General features: G+C 44.0%; 3 protein-coding genes across 5 annotated transcripts in view; 1 reads left to right on the forward strand and 2 right to left on the reverse strand.

The window, feature by feature from the left end:
- The window catches only part of NFAM1 (NFAT activating protein with ITAM motif 1), an 89,314-nt gene extending 83,691 nt beyond the window's left edge, over positions 1-5,623 (reverse strand). The window contains exon 1 of one of the 2 annotated variants that reach the window (XM_075206294.1): positions 5,553-5,623. The gene's annotated coding sequence lies outside the window, so the exon portion shown is untranslated. The remainder of the gene's footprint in view (positions 1-5,552) is intronic. The other variant, XM_075206293.1, reaches the window with a different exon arrangement.
- The window catches only part of RNF167 (ring finger protein 167), a 147,139-nt gene that overhangs the window by 125,463 nt on the left and 4,736 nt on the right, over positions 1-16,940 (reverse strand). The window lies entirely within an intron of this gene.
- LOC142151036 (rho guanine nucleotide exchange factor 15-like) overlaps positions 240-16,940 on the forward strand; it is a 42,264-nt gene continuing 25,563 nt past the window's right edge. The window contains exons 1-2 of one of the 2 annotated variants that reach the window (XM_075206289.1): positions 240-314; positions 8,027-8,480. In XM_075206289.1, coding sequence (XP_075062390.1) covers positions 8,072-8,480 — 409 coding nt within the window. In that variant the 5' untranslated portion in view covers positions 240-314; positions 8,027-8,071. Of the gene's footprint in view, positions 315-8,026; positions 8,481-12,325; positions 12,345-16,940 lie in introns of those variants that run through there. The other variant, XM_075206290.1, reaches the window with a different exon arrangement.

Consider the following 16,940-nt stretch of genomic DNA (forward strand, 5'->3'; position numbering starts at 1 on the left):
ATATGCAGTATATAGAGGTATATACAGTATACAGAGATAGAGATATATACAGTATACAGAGGTAGAGATACATACAATATTTAGAGGTATATACAGTATACAGAGGTAGCGGTATATGCAGTATATAGAGGTATATACAGTATACAGAGATAGAGGTATACATGGATATGAGATCTGGGCTGTATGAGAACAATAGATACCCCCCCCCCCCCTCCTCAAGCTCCTCCCCCGGCACCTCCCCCGGCTGCTCAGCACTGAGTCCTGCAGGAGTTACGGCTGTGTCAGGATTACACCCAGCAGCTTCCTGCACGGAGGTAAGAGATACATTGTATCACTGTGTGTATCCATCAGCCTGGGAGGTCTGTGTGTTATGTATATCACAGTGTGTAGTGTGTGTCCTCCTATCCTCATCATATGATCTGTATGTTCTATATATGTGTTACTGTCTGTCTGTGTCCTGTATCTCCTCCACCTATCCTCATCATATGATCTGTATGTTCTATATATGTATTACTGTCTGTGTCCTGTATCTCCTCCACCTATCCCCATCATATGATCTGTATGTTCTATATATGTATTACTGTCTGTCTGTGTCCTGTATCTCCTCCACCTATCCCCATCATATGATCTGTATGTTCTATATATGTATTACTGTCTGTGTCCTGTATCTCCTCCACCTATCCCCATCATATGATCTGTATGTTCTATATATGTATTACTGTCTGTCTGTGTCCCTGTATCTCCTCCACCTATCCCCATCATATGATCTGTATGTTCTATATATGTATTACTGTCTGTGTCCCTGTATCTCCTCCACCTATCCCCATCATATGATCTGTATGTTCTATATATATATATTACTGTCTGTGTCCCTGTATCTCCTCCACCTATCCCCATCATATGATCTGTATGTTCTATATATATATATATATATATATATATATATTACTGTCTGTGTCCCTGTATCTCCTCCACCTATCCCCATCATATGATCTGTATGTTCTATATATATATATTACTGTCTGTGTCCCTGTATCTCCTCCACCTATCCCCATCATATGATCTGTATGTTCTATATATGTATTACTGTCTGTCTGTGTCCTGTATCTCCTCCACCTATCCTCATCATATGATCTGTATGTTCTATATATGTATTACTGTCTGTGTCCCTGTATCTCCTCCACCTATCCCCATCATATGATCTGTATGTTCTATATATGTACTACTGTCTGTCTGTGTCCTGTATCTCCTCCACCTATCCTCATCATATGATCTGTATGTTCTATATATGTATTACTGTCTGTGTCCCTGTATCTCCTACACCTATCCCCATCATATGATCTGTATGTTCTATATATGTACTACTGTCTGTCTGTGTCCTGTATCTCCTCTACCTATCCTCATCATATGATCTGTATGTTATATATATATATTACTGTCTGTCTGTGTCCCTGTATCTCCTCCACCTATCCCCATCATATGATCTGTATGTTCTATATATATGTATTACTGTCTGTGTCCTGTATCTCCTCCACCTATCCCCATCATATGATCTGTATGTTCTATATATGTATTACTGTCTGTGTCCCTGTATCTCCTACACCTATCCCCATCATATGATCTGTATGTTCTATATATGTATTACTGTCTGTGTCCCTGTATCTCCTCCACCTATCCCCATCATATGATCTGTATGTTATATATATGTATTACTGTCTGTGTCCTGTATCTCCTCCACCTATCCCCATCATATGATCTGTATGTTCTATATATGTATTACTGTCTGTCTGTGTCCCTGTATCTCCTTCACCTATCTCCATCATATGATCTGTATGTTCTATTCTATATATGTATTACTGTCTGTGTCCCTGTATCTCCTCCACCTATCCCCAACATATGATCTGTATGTTCTATATATGTATTACTGTCTGTGTCCCTGTATCTCCTCCACCTATCCCCATCATATGATCTGTATGTTCTATATATGTATTACTGTCTGTCTGTGTCCTGTATCTCCTCCACCTATCCTCATCATATGATCTGTATGTTCTATATATGTATTACTGTCTGTCTGTGTCCTGTATCTCCTCTACCTATCCTCATCATATGATCTGTATGTTATATATATATATTACTGTCTGTCTGTGTCCTGTATCTCCTCCACCTATCCCCATCATATGAGCTGTATGTTCTATATATGTATTACTGTCTGTGTCCCTGTATCTCCTACACCTATCCCCATCATATGATCTGTATGTTCTATATATGTATTACTGTCTGTGTCCCTGTATCTCCTCCACCTATCCCCATCATATGATCTGTATGTTATATATATGTATTACTGTCTGTGTCCTGTATCTCCTCCACCTATCCTCATCATATGATCTGTATGTTCTATATATGTATTACTGTCTGTCTGTGTCCCTGTATCTCCTTCACCTATCTCCATCATATGATCTGTATGTTCTATTCTATATATGTATTACTGTCTGTGTCCCTGTATCTCCTCCACCTATCCCCAACATATGATCTGTATGTTCTATATATGTATTACTGTCTGTGTCCCTGTATCTCCTCCACCTATCCCCATCATATGATCTGTATGTTCTATATATGTATTACTGTCTGTCTGTGTCCTGTATCTCCTCCACCTATCCTCATCATATGATCTGTATGTTCTATATATGTATTACTGTCTGTGTCCCTGTATCTCCTCCACCTATCCTCATTATATGATCTGTATGTTCTATATATGTATTACTGTCTGTCTGTGTCCTGTATCTCCTCCACCTATCCTCATCATATGATCTGTATGTTCTATATATGTATTACTGTCTGTCTGTGTCCTGTATCTCCTCCACCTATCCTCATCATATGATCTGTATGTTCTATATATGTATTACTGTCTGTGTCCTGTATCTCCTCCACCTATCCTCATCATATGATCTGTATGTTCTATATATGTATTACTGTCTGTCTGTGTCCTGTATCTCCTCTACCTATCCTCATCCTATGATCTGTATGTTATATATATGTATTACTGTCTGTCTGTGCCCCTGTATCTCCTTCACCTATCCTCATCATATGATCTGTATGTTCTATATATGTATTACTGTCTGTGTCCCTGTATCTCCTCCACCTATCCCCATCATATGATCTGTATGTTCTATATATGTATTACTGTCTGTGTCCTGTATCTCCTCCACCTATCCCCATCATATGATCTGTATGTTCTATATATGTATTACTGTCTGTGTCCTGTATCTCCTCCACCTATCCCCATCATATGATCTGTATGTTCTATATATGTATTACTGTCTGTCTGTGTCCTGTATCTCCTCCACCTATCCCCATCATATGATCTGTATGTTCTATATATGTATTACTGTCTGTGTCCCTGTATCTCCTCCACCTATCCCCATCATATGATCTGTATGTTATATATATGTATTACTGTCTGTGTCCTGTATCTCCTCCACCTATCCTCATCATATGATCTGTATGTTCTATATATGTATTACTGTCTGTCTGTGTCCCTGTATCTCCTTCACCTATCTCCATCATATGATCTGTATGTTCTATTCTATATATGTATTACTGTCTGTGTCCCTGTATCTCCTCCACCTATCCCCAACATATGATCTCTATGTTCTATATATGTATTACTGTCTGTGTCCCTGTATCTCCTCCACCTATCCCCATCATATGATCTGTATGTTCTATATATGTATTACTGTCTGTCTGTGTCCTGTATCTCCTCCACCTATCCTCATCATATGATCTGTATGTTCTATATATGTATTACTGTCTGTCTGTGTCCTGTATCTCCTCTACCTATCCCCATCATATGATCTGTATGTTCTATATATGTACTACTGTCTGTCTGTGTCCTGTATCTCCTCCACCTATCCTCATCATATGATCTGTATGTTATATATATGTATTACTGTCTATCTGTGTCCTGTATCTCCTCCACCTATCCTCATCATATGATCTGTATGTTCTATATATGTATTACTGTCTGTGTCCCTGTATCTCCTCCACCTATCCTTATCATATGATCTGTATGTTCTATATATGTATTACTGTCTGTCTGTGTCCCTGTATCTCCTCCACCTATCCCCATCATATGATCTGTATGTTCTATATATGTATTACTGTCTGTGTCCCTGTATCTCCTCCACCTATCCCCATCATATGATCTGTATGTTCTATATATGTATTACTGTCTGTGTCCTGTATCTCCTCCACCTATCCCCATCATATGATCTGTATGTTCTATATATGTATTACTGTCTGTCTGTGTCCTGTATCTCCTCCACCTATCCTCATCATATGATCTGTATGTTCTATATATGTATTACTGTCTGTGTCCCTGTATCTCCTCCACCTATCCTCATTATATGATCTGTATGTTCTATATATGTATTACTGTCTGTCTGTGTCCTGTATCTCCTCCACCTATCCTCATCATATGATCTGTATGTTCTATATATGTATTACTGTCTGTCTGTGTCCTGTATCTCCTCCACCTATCCTCATCATATGATCTGTATGTTCTATATATGTATTACTGTCTGTGTCCTGTATCTCCTCCACCTATCCTCATCATATGATCTGTATGTTCTATATATGTATTACTGTCTGTCTGTGTCCTGTATCTCCTCTACCTATCCTCATCCTATGATCTGTATGTTATATATATGTATTACTGTCTGTCTGTGCCCCTGTATCTCCTTCACCTATCCCCATCATATGATCTGTATGTTCTATATATATATATTACTGTCTGTGTCCTGTATCTCCTCCACCTATCCCCATCATATGATCTGTATGTTCTATATATGTATTACTGTCTGTGTCCTGTATCTCCTCCACCTATCCCCATCATATGATCTGTATGTTCTATATATGTATTACTGTCTGTCTGTGTCCTGTATCTCCTCCACCTATCCCCATCATATGATCTGTATGTTCTATATATGTATTACTGTCTGTGTCCTGTATCTCCTCCACCTATCCCCATCATATGATCTGTATGTTCTATATATGTATTACTGTCTGTGTCCTGTATCTCCTCCACCTATCCTCATCATATGATCTGTATGTTCTATATATGTATTACTGTCTGTGTCCCTGTATCTCCTCCACCTATCCCCATCATATGATCTGTATGTTCTATATATGTATTACTGTCTGTGTCCTGTATCTCCTCCACCTATCCCCATCATATGATCTGTATGTTCTATATATGTATTACTGTCTGTGTCCTGTATCTCCTCCACCTATCCCCATCATATGATCTGTATGTTCTATATATGTATTACTGTCTGTCTGTGTCCTGTATCTCCTCCACCTATCCCCATCATATGATCTGTATGTTCTATATATGTATTACTGTCTGTGTCCCTGTATCTCCTCCACCTATCCCTATCACACGATCTGTATGAGTGATAGTCTAATGATTGTAAGCTCTGTGGGGTACAGAGCTCTCATTTCTTTATACTGTATTCTCTTCATCTCAGAGTGTCAGCTCTGCAGGGTATACTCACTTGTCTGCACCTTCTCTGCAATATAGAGTGTCAGAGTATATCCCTCCATCGCTCCCTGTACGTGTCTGCAAGTTGGGTATAGGAGAGTTACACGTCTCTAAATTTAATGTATCTGTATCCTCTCTTATCAGAGTGTCAGCTCTGCAGGTTACACCTCTCTCTATATACTGTATCCTCTCTCAGTATACCCCTCCGTCGCTCCCTCTACGTATCTTCAGGTTGGCAGTTTCCTGAACATTGTTAGGAGGGGTGCAGCCTTTCCTGTCTATACTGCAGAGTCCACGGGGTCGTTCCCAGGGCAGCCTACACATGTACACGCGTGTTCCTGCTTCCAGTTGTCATGTGACATTTTATAATACCTGTATCTGTGTCTTGGGCCCCACCGGTCCCAGCTCTGGACCCCTCTCACGTATCCCAGGGGTTACTGTGATCCTTTTCTGGAGCCAAAGAATGTTAATTCGGGGAGATCCCTCTGCTAGTTAAACAATGATCTTATTAACGTTCAGCCCCCCTACCCCCGCCTCTGCTGCCGTATAATACCCTCCGTGTACCTCTAAATAACACACATCCAGGAATGTACCACTATATGGGTTTTTAATGGGGGTTTCTCACACTGAGATCTGTTTTTTGAAAAAAGTGTGAGATATTTTCCCGCTAGTATCTGTTGTCATTTTGTGTCATGTTTTACAATCTGCCTTTCTCTACCCCAGGGGTATATACTTTTCTATTTTTAGAATGTTTGATAAATATAAGTGAAAGATTAAAATCCCACTCCTACCAATCATGTTCCTCCAGATATAACAGGGGCTTTGACCGACCACTTCACGACAGGATCATATTAGGCCAGTGGGCAGTTTGCGGTAGGATCCCGCTTTGCGTCACAGGCATGGGCTGGGGGAGGTGTGTATGTATGTATATATATATATGTGTATGTGGGCATTTGGCCTCCGGACCGGTCCCCTAGTGGGCTACCTTGGACTGGGTCATTGGGCTACCTGCATTTGTTCGGATGAAGGACACAGAGACACACACACAGTCTGATTATCTGCTCTGTGATATTTGCCCAGGATCGCTGCAGATATCTGTGTGTGGCCGTCTCTATATTTCGGGGAAATTTAGAATTCAGAATTGACGTATTTCTGGGAAATGAGGATACCCAGGTCCTAGCTGGAGGGGTTTTACTACAGTATCTATTTACATATCAATGCATTGTGATCACTGCAACCAGTCTGACTAGTGGGTGTGTCGCTGAGCTCTGTCTGTCCAGGTATAATCCTTTGTTTTGTTACTGGAAACCCTGATGAACTCATTATTCTTTTATCACAGTTCTTTGATGACTTTTCAGGTTGCAGGAACGGTGTCACTAATTAAACAGTTTGTGCGCTGCCAGTAATTACCATTTACAGCAGAGGTTGGTGATTAGTTGCCCTCTAGACTGGGTGGAACTACAAGTCCCAGTAAATTACAGCAGAGGTTGGCTTTCCAACTGGTGGGGAACTGCAAGTCCCAGCATCCTCTGCCAGAATCTGGCTAACGGTGCATGTTGGGACTTGTAGTTCCACACTGGCTGGCGAGCCATGGGTTGCATAAATCTGCTATAGCGCATAGAACTCCAACTAAATCCACTCCTCCATAAAGAGTTCATTCAGTATATAGGAATGAGAGGATAAAGGCATGTCTTAATGTCTAGCTGCTTCTCTAACTATAGATCCGTTATTACATTCTATATAACGCCTAAACCTTCCACAGCTCTCTCTCATACCAAGACATCTAGGTAGTAGACCTTGGACATAAGAGCTTACTATCTATGTTTGGGGTTAAAGGGTAAGGCCATGTTTAGGGGTCGTTATGTGCAGTGGTTGGGGAAGGGAAGATGACGGTTATTTGTGTAATACTCTGCAATGACCGGACAGCATAGTAATATGTCCTAATGTGTTATCACAGAAAGCCCAGCTCAGATAAATGTTATTATCAGGAGGAAATTCACTTCCTGGCACTTTCCGAAAATAAATATATGGTACACAGAATAGCAGGAACATCCTGAGTGCATCCCTAAACATCCTCCTTGTAGGTCCATAACAGCAGCAGGAAATAGACTCATAGTTCCCTTCTGTCTGTGTCACCCTGCAGGGGGAGGGTCAGGCTCATAGCTCCCTTCTGTCTGTGTCACCCTGCAGGGGGAGGGACAGACTCATAGCTCCCTTCTGTCTGTCACCTTGCAGGGGGAGGAACAGATTCATAGCTACCTTCTGTCTGTCACTGTGTGACCCTGCAGGAAGAGGGGCAGACACATAGATCCATTCTGTCTGTGTATGACCCTGCAGGAGGTGGGGTGGACTCATAGCTCCCTTTCTTTTGCTATCCATTGGTATTACCTGTATTGCAGTGTGTATTCATGTTGGCCATTGTGTGTTAGGGACACAGTGGACACTTATAAATTGATTGCCTTATAATAGTTGTCTCCTTTCTTTCAGCTTTCTCCATGATGCCTCCTCAACCTGTGTGACATCACTGGAGCCATGTCAGCCACTGATACGTTGCCACCTCCCATTCCCCTTTCCCAGAAGCCTCTCCGTATTATTAAAGCTAAGCCACCAAATCGCCCTCCCCCTCATCTGCCTCCGAAGCCACCACAGAAGCCTCCTCCCTGTCCCCCGAATGTTCCTGTGACCCACGTCCCCCAGACTGGACTCCCAGAATCCGTTGTTGAGCAGACTACATCTGGTGTGTCCGTGAAGAAGATAGCCGGTCTCTTTCAGAAGGATCCCGAAGGAGGAACTGGGGATGAACCTCAGCCCCGATTACCTCCAAAGCCATCAGCTCTCCAGGCGAGGGTGGAAAAAGTGCCATCAGGGAGAAAGGATGAACAGTCAAGTACAAAAGTAAAGTCAGAAGAGGAGAAGGAACATGGCAGGTCCTGTCCACCTCGTAAGTATCTCCTTTCTACATTCTCTTACATGATATGTAAGCTAGGAGATGACATTGAGTGTGCATCTGATTGCAATAGTCCCATCTATAAGGTTCTGTTTCGCTCCCCACCTTTGACATCTGAGCTCAGAATTGGACACATTAATGAGAACTAGGAAATGACATCTCCTTCCTCAACTGATCAGAATGAAGACATTACTCTAGGTGAGGTCTAGGAAGTGGCTTATATCCCTCACTCTCCGTCCTGGAGATCTGATCTCAAAACTGTACCCATTACCCTAGGTGAGGTCTAGGAAGAGGTTCATCTCCTTCTCTCTCCGCCCTGGAGATCTGATCTCAGAACGGGACCCATTACTCTATGTGAGGTCTAGAAAGTGGTTCTTCTCCTTCTCTCTCCGCCCTGGAGATCTGATCTCAGAACTGGAGCCATTACTCTAGGTGAGGTCTAGGAAGTGGTTCTTCTCCTTCTCTCTCCGCCCTGGAGATCTGATCTCAGAACTGGAGACATTACTCTAGGTGAGGTCTAGGAAGTGGCATCTATCATCACTCTTGAGTTCTTTGAAAATATACTGGATTCTTATTATCCTTCTAATGTGGAGTTTTTGCATCATGATATATTGCTGTAAGTTTAATTTATTTGGACATTGTCCATCTCTGCTCCCTAGTGTCAAGTTGTATGTTTCACACGGACTGTACGGTTTTCGTTTAACAGATATAAACAAGTGATAAGGGGATTGACAGCCATTACTCCAGTAGTAAGAACAGTTTTGTTGCCTAGATTTTACTTGAACTGAAATCCTCCAGCTACATCATGCAGTACGCTGTGCCCTTAACTGTAGACGTTCCATGTGGTTTTATGTTCTGTCTATGGTCTCCTGACAGCTGTCACTGAAACTTGCCACTGATTACTCATTTCCTGCCCTCTCAGTTCTTCCTCCTTCTAGACCTGCGTGAGACGATGGCTGTAACCAGACAATACCTCTTACCAGAGCCAGCAGTGCCAGAAATGATGACATTGCTGGACGATGGTCTCCTCATCCATTCAATATAAAAAAAATTTTGTGGACTATCACTATAGGAAGCAATAATAGATGTTTGCACAATTATCTAATAACCCAAACCTGACAGGTCTTCTTTATCTTCTCCTACTCACTGGTTCTGATTCAGAGGCTTTAAAGCTCCACATTCAGATATATGAAGGTGTAATTGTTTTTATCTACAATGACTGCTTAGTACCCAGTCGACAGAGCTGTGATATAGAATGGTCACTTGAAAGGGATTGCAGGGCCCCCGACCGCGTCTCAGTATTTATCATGTTTGGCCGTGAAACTTTGCAGCAATGTGTCTGGTATAAGAGGGCATCTCTGGGCGGGATGCTTGCCACTTATTGGGACAGGTCGGACATGGGGACTCCGGTAGCTTATTGGGACAGGTCGGACATGGGGACTCCGGTAGCTTATTGGGACAGGTCGGATATGGGGACTCTGGTAGCTTATTGGGACTCCGGTAGCTTATTTGGACAGGTCGGATATGGGTACTCTGGTACCTTGTTGGGACAGGTCAGACATGGGGACTCCGGTAGCTTATTGGGACAGGTCACACGTGGGCACTCCGGTAGCTTATTGGGACAAGTCGCACATGGGGACTCTGGTAGCTCATTGGGACTCCGGTAGCTTATTTGGACAGGTCGGATATGGGGACTCTGGAACTTTGTTGGGACAGGTCACACATGGGGACTCTGGCACCTTGTTGGGACAGGTCGCACATGGGGACTCCGGTACCTTGTTGGGACAGGTCGCACATGGGGACTCCGGTACCTTGTTGGGACAGGTCGCACATGGGGACTCTGGTACCTTGTTGGGACAGGTCGCACATGGGGACTCTGGTACCTTGTTGGGACAAGTCGCACATGGGGACTCTGGTACCTTGTTGGGACAAGTCGCACATGGGGACTCTGGTACCTTGTTGGGACAGGTCGCACATGGGGACTCTGGTACCTTGTTGGGACAGGTTGGACATGGGGACTCCAGTAGCTTATTGGGACAGGTTGGACATGGGGACTCCAGTAGCTTATTGGGACAAGTCGCACATGGGGACTCCGGTACCTTGTTGGGACAGGTCGCACATGGGGACTCCGGCACCTTGTTGGGACAGGTCGCACATGGGGACTCCGGTACCTTGTTGGGACAGGTCGCACATGGGGACTCCGGCACCTTATTGGGACAAGTCGCACATGGGGACTCCGGTACCTTGTTGGGACTCCGGCACCTTGTTGGGACAGGTCGCACATGGGGACTCCGGTACCTTGTTGGGACAGGTCGCACATGGGGACTCCGGTACCTTGTTGGGACTCCGGTACCTTGTTGGGACAGGTCGCACATGGGGACTCACACAATTGTATTCTGTTCATATTTCATACATAAGTTAATGGATCCACCCTTCTTCCCCAGGTTCTTGCTGGTAGTATAAGATAACACATTGTAAGTTAGATTCATTCTCTATTTTCTCTGAAGTTATTGCAGGACTGTAAATAATTCTCTCATTCTCTTTATGGCCTAATGTCTGTGAATCAGTTCTCTCCTTGAGGCTTAGACAGTTAATTTACAATTAGAAGTCTGTTACCTGTGTTCTCCATCGTCACTGTCATCTCAGAGCTCTTCCCACTTATTTTAAATGCTCTTAATAAGCTTATTCAAGGACATAAGTATTAACTTTATAACCATTCCAATTCCTAATGAGTCTGATTCCCCACTTCTGTGAGTCCCTTTCTCCCTGAGCCCGGAATGCTGGACCATTACCCGTGGCCAGCGCTCAAGAATACTGCTTGTAAATCTCTTAATGTAACGCCTTGTGTCTTTCTGATTGGTCAGATCAACGTGGCGGACACAGACCTGCGGGTCCATCTATCTCATGACCACTTTACATAGGTTTCTTGCATCCGTTGTAATATAAGTGTACGCGCTTTATGTCATCACGTGTATTGTGCTCCAGCCGTGTCACCGGTATGCGTGTCATCGGTATTCATAGCATGTTGTTGCTGGAATTGAGCTGCAGGGCATAATGTGTGTTTATGTAAGTAAGGTGAGAGGAACTTGCACAGTCTGTGTGTTAGAATCTGTTGTGCAAGTTATTGACGGATCTTTCTGACATTTTTTGCTGTATCCTCTTGGAGCCCGCCTGGTGGGCTGTGTGCCCCCCGTTTGCCCGCCTGGTGGGCTTTGTGCCCCCCGTTTGCCCGCCTGGTGGGCTGTGTGCCCCCCGTTTGCCCGCCTGGTGGGCTGTGTGCCCCCCGTTTGCCCGCCTGGTGGGCTGTGTGCCCCCCGTTTGCCCGCCTGGGGGTTTATCCATATTGTAAAGACGTTTTACATTGCACAGAAATGACCAAACAACAAATATTAACACATTTTACATTTCTGTAACATCCGTATCAGAAATGGAACCTTTGAGGGAGAGAATTCCTGGAGCAATGTTGCCTGGAATTAGAGAAGTTTCTTTTTCTTTTCTTTTTTTTTAACCTGAAACTGTTTTTCTAATTGTGAGTTAGATGTATGAATAATAATTATATTCTGTAGATGGGCAGAGAGCCCAAGTGAGGTCTCGGTTATCCAGGTTACAGGATGTGTCTTGGGGGCAGTGTCGCTGTCAGTGTGTGGAGCAGACTGGCTGCATTGAGGATATTGGACGAGAAGAATGTGCAGTATCTTGGCTGCCTGTTCTACCTCTGTCCTACATATGAGTCACATTGTAATTCTCTGTAATATTACACACTGCTAGGTGTGGTCTGTTCTCTCCTGTGGATTGTAAACAGCAGCAGAAGACTGGAAAGTGACTGATATGCAGATATAATACACTCTTCCTGATCAGGTAAAGGAATATCCTCTGGCTCAGGAAATGGTGAGTGCAAGGAGAAATTGCACCCCCTAAGGAGATTGAGCCTATATATACAAATACATTCAATCCTGTCTGTGTAAGGCGGATGCTGGACTCGTATAACCAGGTTGTGGCACAGGGAGAAGTAACGATGTAGAAATCTTTGAAATGTAATTTATTGCATGTTGTACATTAATTATATTAGGTTGTTGAGTTACTGTAGTGTGGGTGGATTCTCGGTGCACCGGCTGTCTGGCGCTGGGGCTCTCGGTGCATCGGCTGTCTGGCGCGGGGACGCCTGGTGCATCGGCTGTCTGGCGCGGGGACGCCTGGTGCATCGGCTGTCTGGCGCGGGGACGCTCGGTGCACCGGCTGTCTCGTGCTGGGGCTCTCGGCGTACCGGCTGTCTGGCGCGGGGATGCTCGGTGCCCCGGCTGTCTGGCGCCGGGATGCTCGGTGCCCCGGCTGTAAATAATTGGAGTGGAACCTTATTACACCACCAATAGCGATTCTATGAGTGGACTGTTGGTTACACAGCGCAGGATGTAGGTTAATTGGCTGCTAACAGTCTAGTCTGTGTGCCTGTCTGTGTGTGTGTGTGTTAGGGAATTTAGACTGTAGGTTCCAATGGGGCAGGGACTGATGGGAATGAGCTCTCTGTACAGCGCTGCGGAATCAGTGGCGCTATATAAATAACTGGTGATGATGATCCACACCTAATTAGCTGCAATTAAAGTGGAGATAACGAGTACAGCACATCTTACTGAAAATGTAAGGAATTGGGAAGAGGGATGAGATCTGCGCTCACTCCGGGGTGGTAGCTGTATATAGTACGCAGCCTTTCCCAGGCAGCAGCTGCTGGGGCGTGGGGCTCGCCGGTCACGCGTCTGGGGGTTGGTGTGCTGCAATTAATCGGCCCTGGGTGGAATTGTTGTCGTGTTGCTGGTTGCCAGCGAGACAATGGAGTTTAACTGTTTACTGAGACTCTACACCAAGCTGATGTACCACTTCCATCTTTCACATCAGATTGTGGCTTTTACTACACGCACCACACTGACTGCCAGTAAACCTATTATATATGTGTGTGCATTATATACTATTATATTACATTTGTTCCAATATATTAACAGGACTTGAGATATTTTACAGTATATTTGCATTTTGCTATATTAATGTAATCCTCTACTGTGACTGGATCACTGATAAATAACTTCTGGTATGAATTTATTTAAGGGAAATAGCGCAGCCCGCTTATTTATATAATTGCATATGCACTAATTTTTAATATTGTATATATTCTGAGATAGGAAATCGTTATTTCTGGGACCAGGATAGAAACTGTTTTTCCTGTTTTCACCTTACTAAAGGATATGCCTTATTTCTGATGTATATATCTGATACAATAGGCCTTTGTGGATGGAGGTCTTGTGTGTATTGGGATGTATTTAGTGTGGAAGTGTCATTGTTTAGGATTTGTAAGGTTGCTAGTGGAAACCTCAAATTAGGCATATGTGCAAGGGAGTCTGATAGCAGGAAGAGCTAATGAAGTTTTGTGATGAAGTGTCATGCCTGCTCTGGCCAAAGGCCCAGCAGCGGGTCGTTACTGTATGGCCTGTTGTCCAGAGTGAATTTCATAGATAAGCGCAAAGTTTGTTAGCTTTGCAATGCATGTAAATCCATGTTTGTGTAAATAGAGTCTATCCTGCTAAAAAATAGCCTGTGTCTGAAATGTATAAAAGGCACTGGCTTGTATGTGAAAAGTGTTCTTCTGATATCAACTGACCTGATCATTGGTACCTTTTACCCAGTGAGAGCAAATAAACATCTTGCTTCAAAGACCTGCTTGGAAACATCTTCAATATTGCTGTATTCCTGTGATCTACAGATTAGACCCTAAATCTAATCCGTTCGCTGGCTGTCTGAGGTTTGGACCCAAGCTATTCCAGTACCACCGCTCTGCCCGCTACCCAGCAGCCCTGGTTAGTGTGATAGGTCAGAGGGGGATCCATTCACAGCAACCCGGATCCATAGTAAGAGGTCCGAAGTTACCAGCCCAGGTACACCAGCAACGAGACACGCTAGCAGCGTCAGTGACCCAGAAGGAACGTGGTTCTGAGTGCCATAGAAGGAGCTCAGTGGTGGCAGCATTGCAAGCCCCTCCTACTGCGGCAAGAGGGCGCATTTGGGATAACGAAAGGGAAAGGTGGCAAAGTAAGCCCAGCCAGTTCCCAGCAACAACAGTCAGGGTGGCATAGGAGGTCCATCCTGTCACATCTACAATCCGCTATTTTCTGGTTAAATGAGGCTGCCTACAGTGTCCTTCCATAGGCTGACATACCGCATTTCTGACACACATAGTAAAAATATAATCCACCCTTTCCCCCAAGTTCTGATGAATTTCTAATCTCTATCTGTGAATATTATTATCAGCTCTCTGCTGGGTGTCTGTGGACTGGTAACTTGGAGGACACTGCGCACGAAGAGATACGTTTGGATCCCGCGTTTGTCAGTAGATTCTGCAGTAGTGATTCATGCTCACTTCTCCAGGGGCCGGTTCATGATTCTGTCTTCTACAACGGGATGTAACACAAACTGCTAAGTCGACAAAGTGAGCGGACTGCGTGGAGCTCTCCGGACCACCTGGGAGTTCTTTCAAATTGCCCTCGGAAACCATTGTGACTTTTGTACAGTCTTGGGTAGGACGAGATGGAATCCTTGGAGATTAAATGAATTTTGGCAGCAATGGGGGCATCCTATGTGGTGTGAACGTGAAGAAGGATTTGGGTAAGCAATTTTAGAGCTGGCTTGTAAACGCGTTGTTCACAGGCAACCTTGGATAAACCATGCAGTATATTATTTCTGTGTCAATCCAACCTTTTCAAAACCTCTACATAAACTTCCACCGCACATGAACTGCTCGGTTTGTAACCGGTATCACTCAAACTTCTCCAGGTGCTATATACTGAAAACAGCACATCGCGTTTCGCAATTGCTGCCGGTTTCCGCATAATGATCAGTGTGAGCTATTTTTTAGTTTCTTTTCAGGCTGCATTCCCCACATAGCGAGCATAGCTCGCAGCATGGGGACACAGGCACACATTCAACTCTCACTTATGAGGTTTGTTAAGGTAACATTACCTTACAGAAATAATAGGGGCAGGGGTGCGTCTAACCACTATCTGACCCGGTCATTTGCAAACTGTCCGATGCACGGTGCAAAATCGGCTTTGAGACCGCTGTACGCACAGATTTGCGCACCTGCGTCTAGACTCATGCCGACGCGCCTAGGTTTTGAGGAACAAGATGGCAATGTTTGCAGGGAGCAGTTTGATGGAGTGGGGGTGTTCATTGTAAAGTACGGAGTAAGCGTGTTGCCTAAATTTGCGGAGCAGAGCAAAAGTTAGATTTAAAAGGAGAATAAGGGGTGTCGATGGTACACTTTTAGGGGTGTTCCTTGCTGTGTAGAGGGTGGCACGTCAATTGCCACTCCGTGAAAGGAATTTAGATTCACTCTAGTTTATTGGTCTCGTATTATGCTTTTACGCATTTCGCACAGTGATAAACCTGTAATTCAGTGTATATGTACGTTTGTGTTTCTGCAGGTCTGCATGAACCATATTTGCGTAAATACAACTGAACTGTAATAGACATACGTTAGAACAATCCTTCCACACCCCCAGTCCGCCTCTCCTGGTGCAGACGTGCGCAAGTGCTAGAATGGCGTCAAATTGCCTAGGAACAGTTTCTGGGTTTCACGACCAGAGAGATCTCACGCAATATGCCTCCGCTTTAGATTGAGGCCCTCTCCCATCTCCACACACACAGGAGCAGTTTTAGCCTCTGAGGGAAGTTGGAGGCCTCAGTGGGCAGGTTATCCAGACGCACCACTGCATAACCAACGCGTTTTGATCAATACATCCAGTGTGTAGTGTAAATGAGGTCGAGAGGCGGTAACTGAAATGGGGCCTTTCTCTTGTATTACACAACTATGTAATATTTGTATATGAGTATTGTGTATCATTTATGCTTCCATCATTACAGCGACCAGAGGTGTAATATAATATATGATTATTTATATTCCGTTTCTTATATTTTTCTATATTTTCATGACCCATAAAATGTTATTATTATAACGTAGTATTTTTCAGTTCCTCTGGTGTCATTCCTCTTTCTGTGTATAGGTAACTGAAATAATGATATTGTGTTTTGTAACCCATAGAAACCCATACCTGACTACCGGAAGTTGATATCTGATTGGCTCCTGTAGGTCAAATTAAAGCACATTGATTTTTATTAAATGAGCCCACAGACAGACATATCCCACAGACATACATAAAAAGGCAGACGTGATAACAAGCGGTAGGGATGGTCCTGCTCAGAGTTGAGCCCAGGGGAGCGAGTGATGCTCAGAGTAGAGATTGGGACATGTGTGAGGAGGGTACATTAGTGTGTGTGTAGTAGAGTAGGTGTGAGGGTCTATAGGTGAGGATAGGGTAGGTACAATTGTTTATAGGGGAGGGTTAGTGCGGGGCTGTATAGGTGAGGGTAAGGTAGGTGCGAGGCTGTGTAGGGTAGGTGCGAGGCTGTGTA

This window comes from Mixophyes fleayi, chromosome 4, assembly GCF_038048845.1.
Source record: "Mixophyes fleayi isolate aMixFle1 chromosome 4, aMixFle1.hap1, whole genome shotgun sequence".
Taxonomy (NCBI): Eukaryota; Metazoa; Chordata; class Amphibia; order Anura; family Limnodynastidae; genus Mixophyes; species Mixophyes fleayi.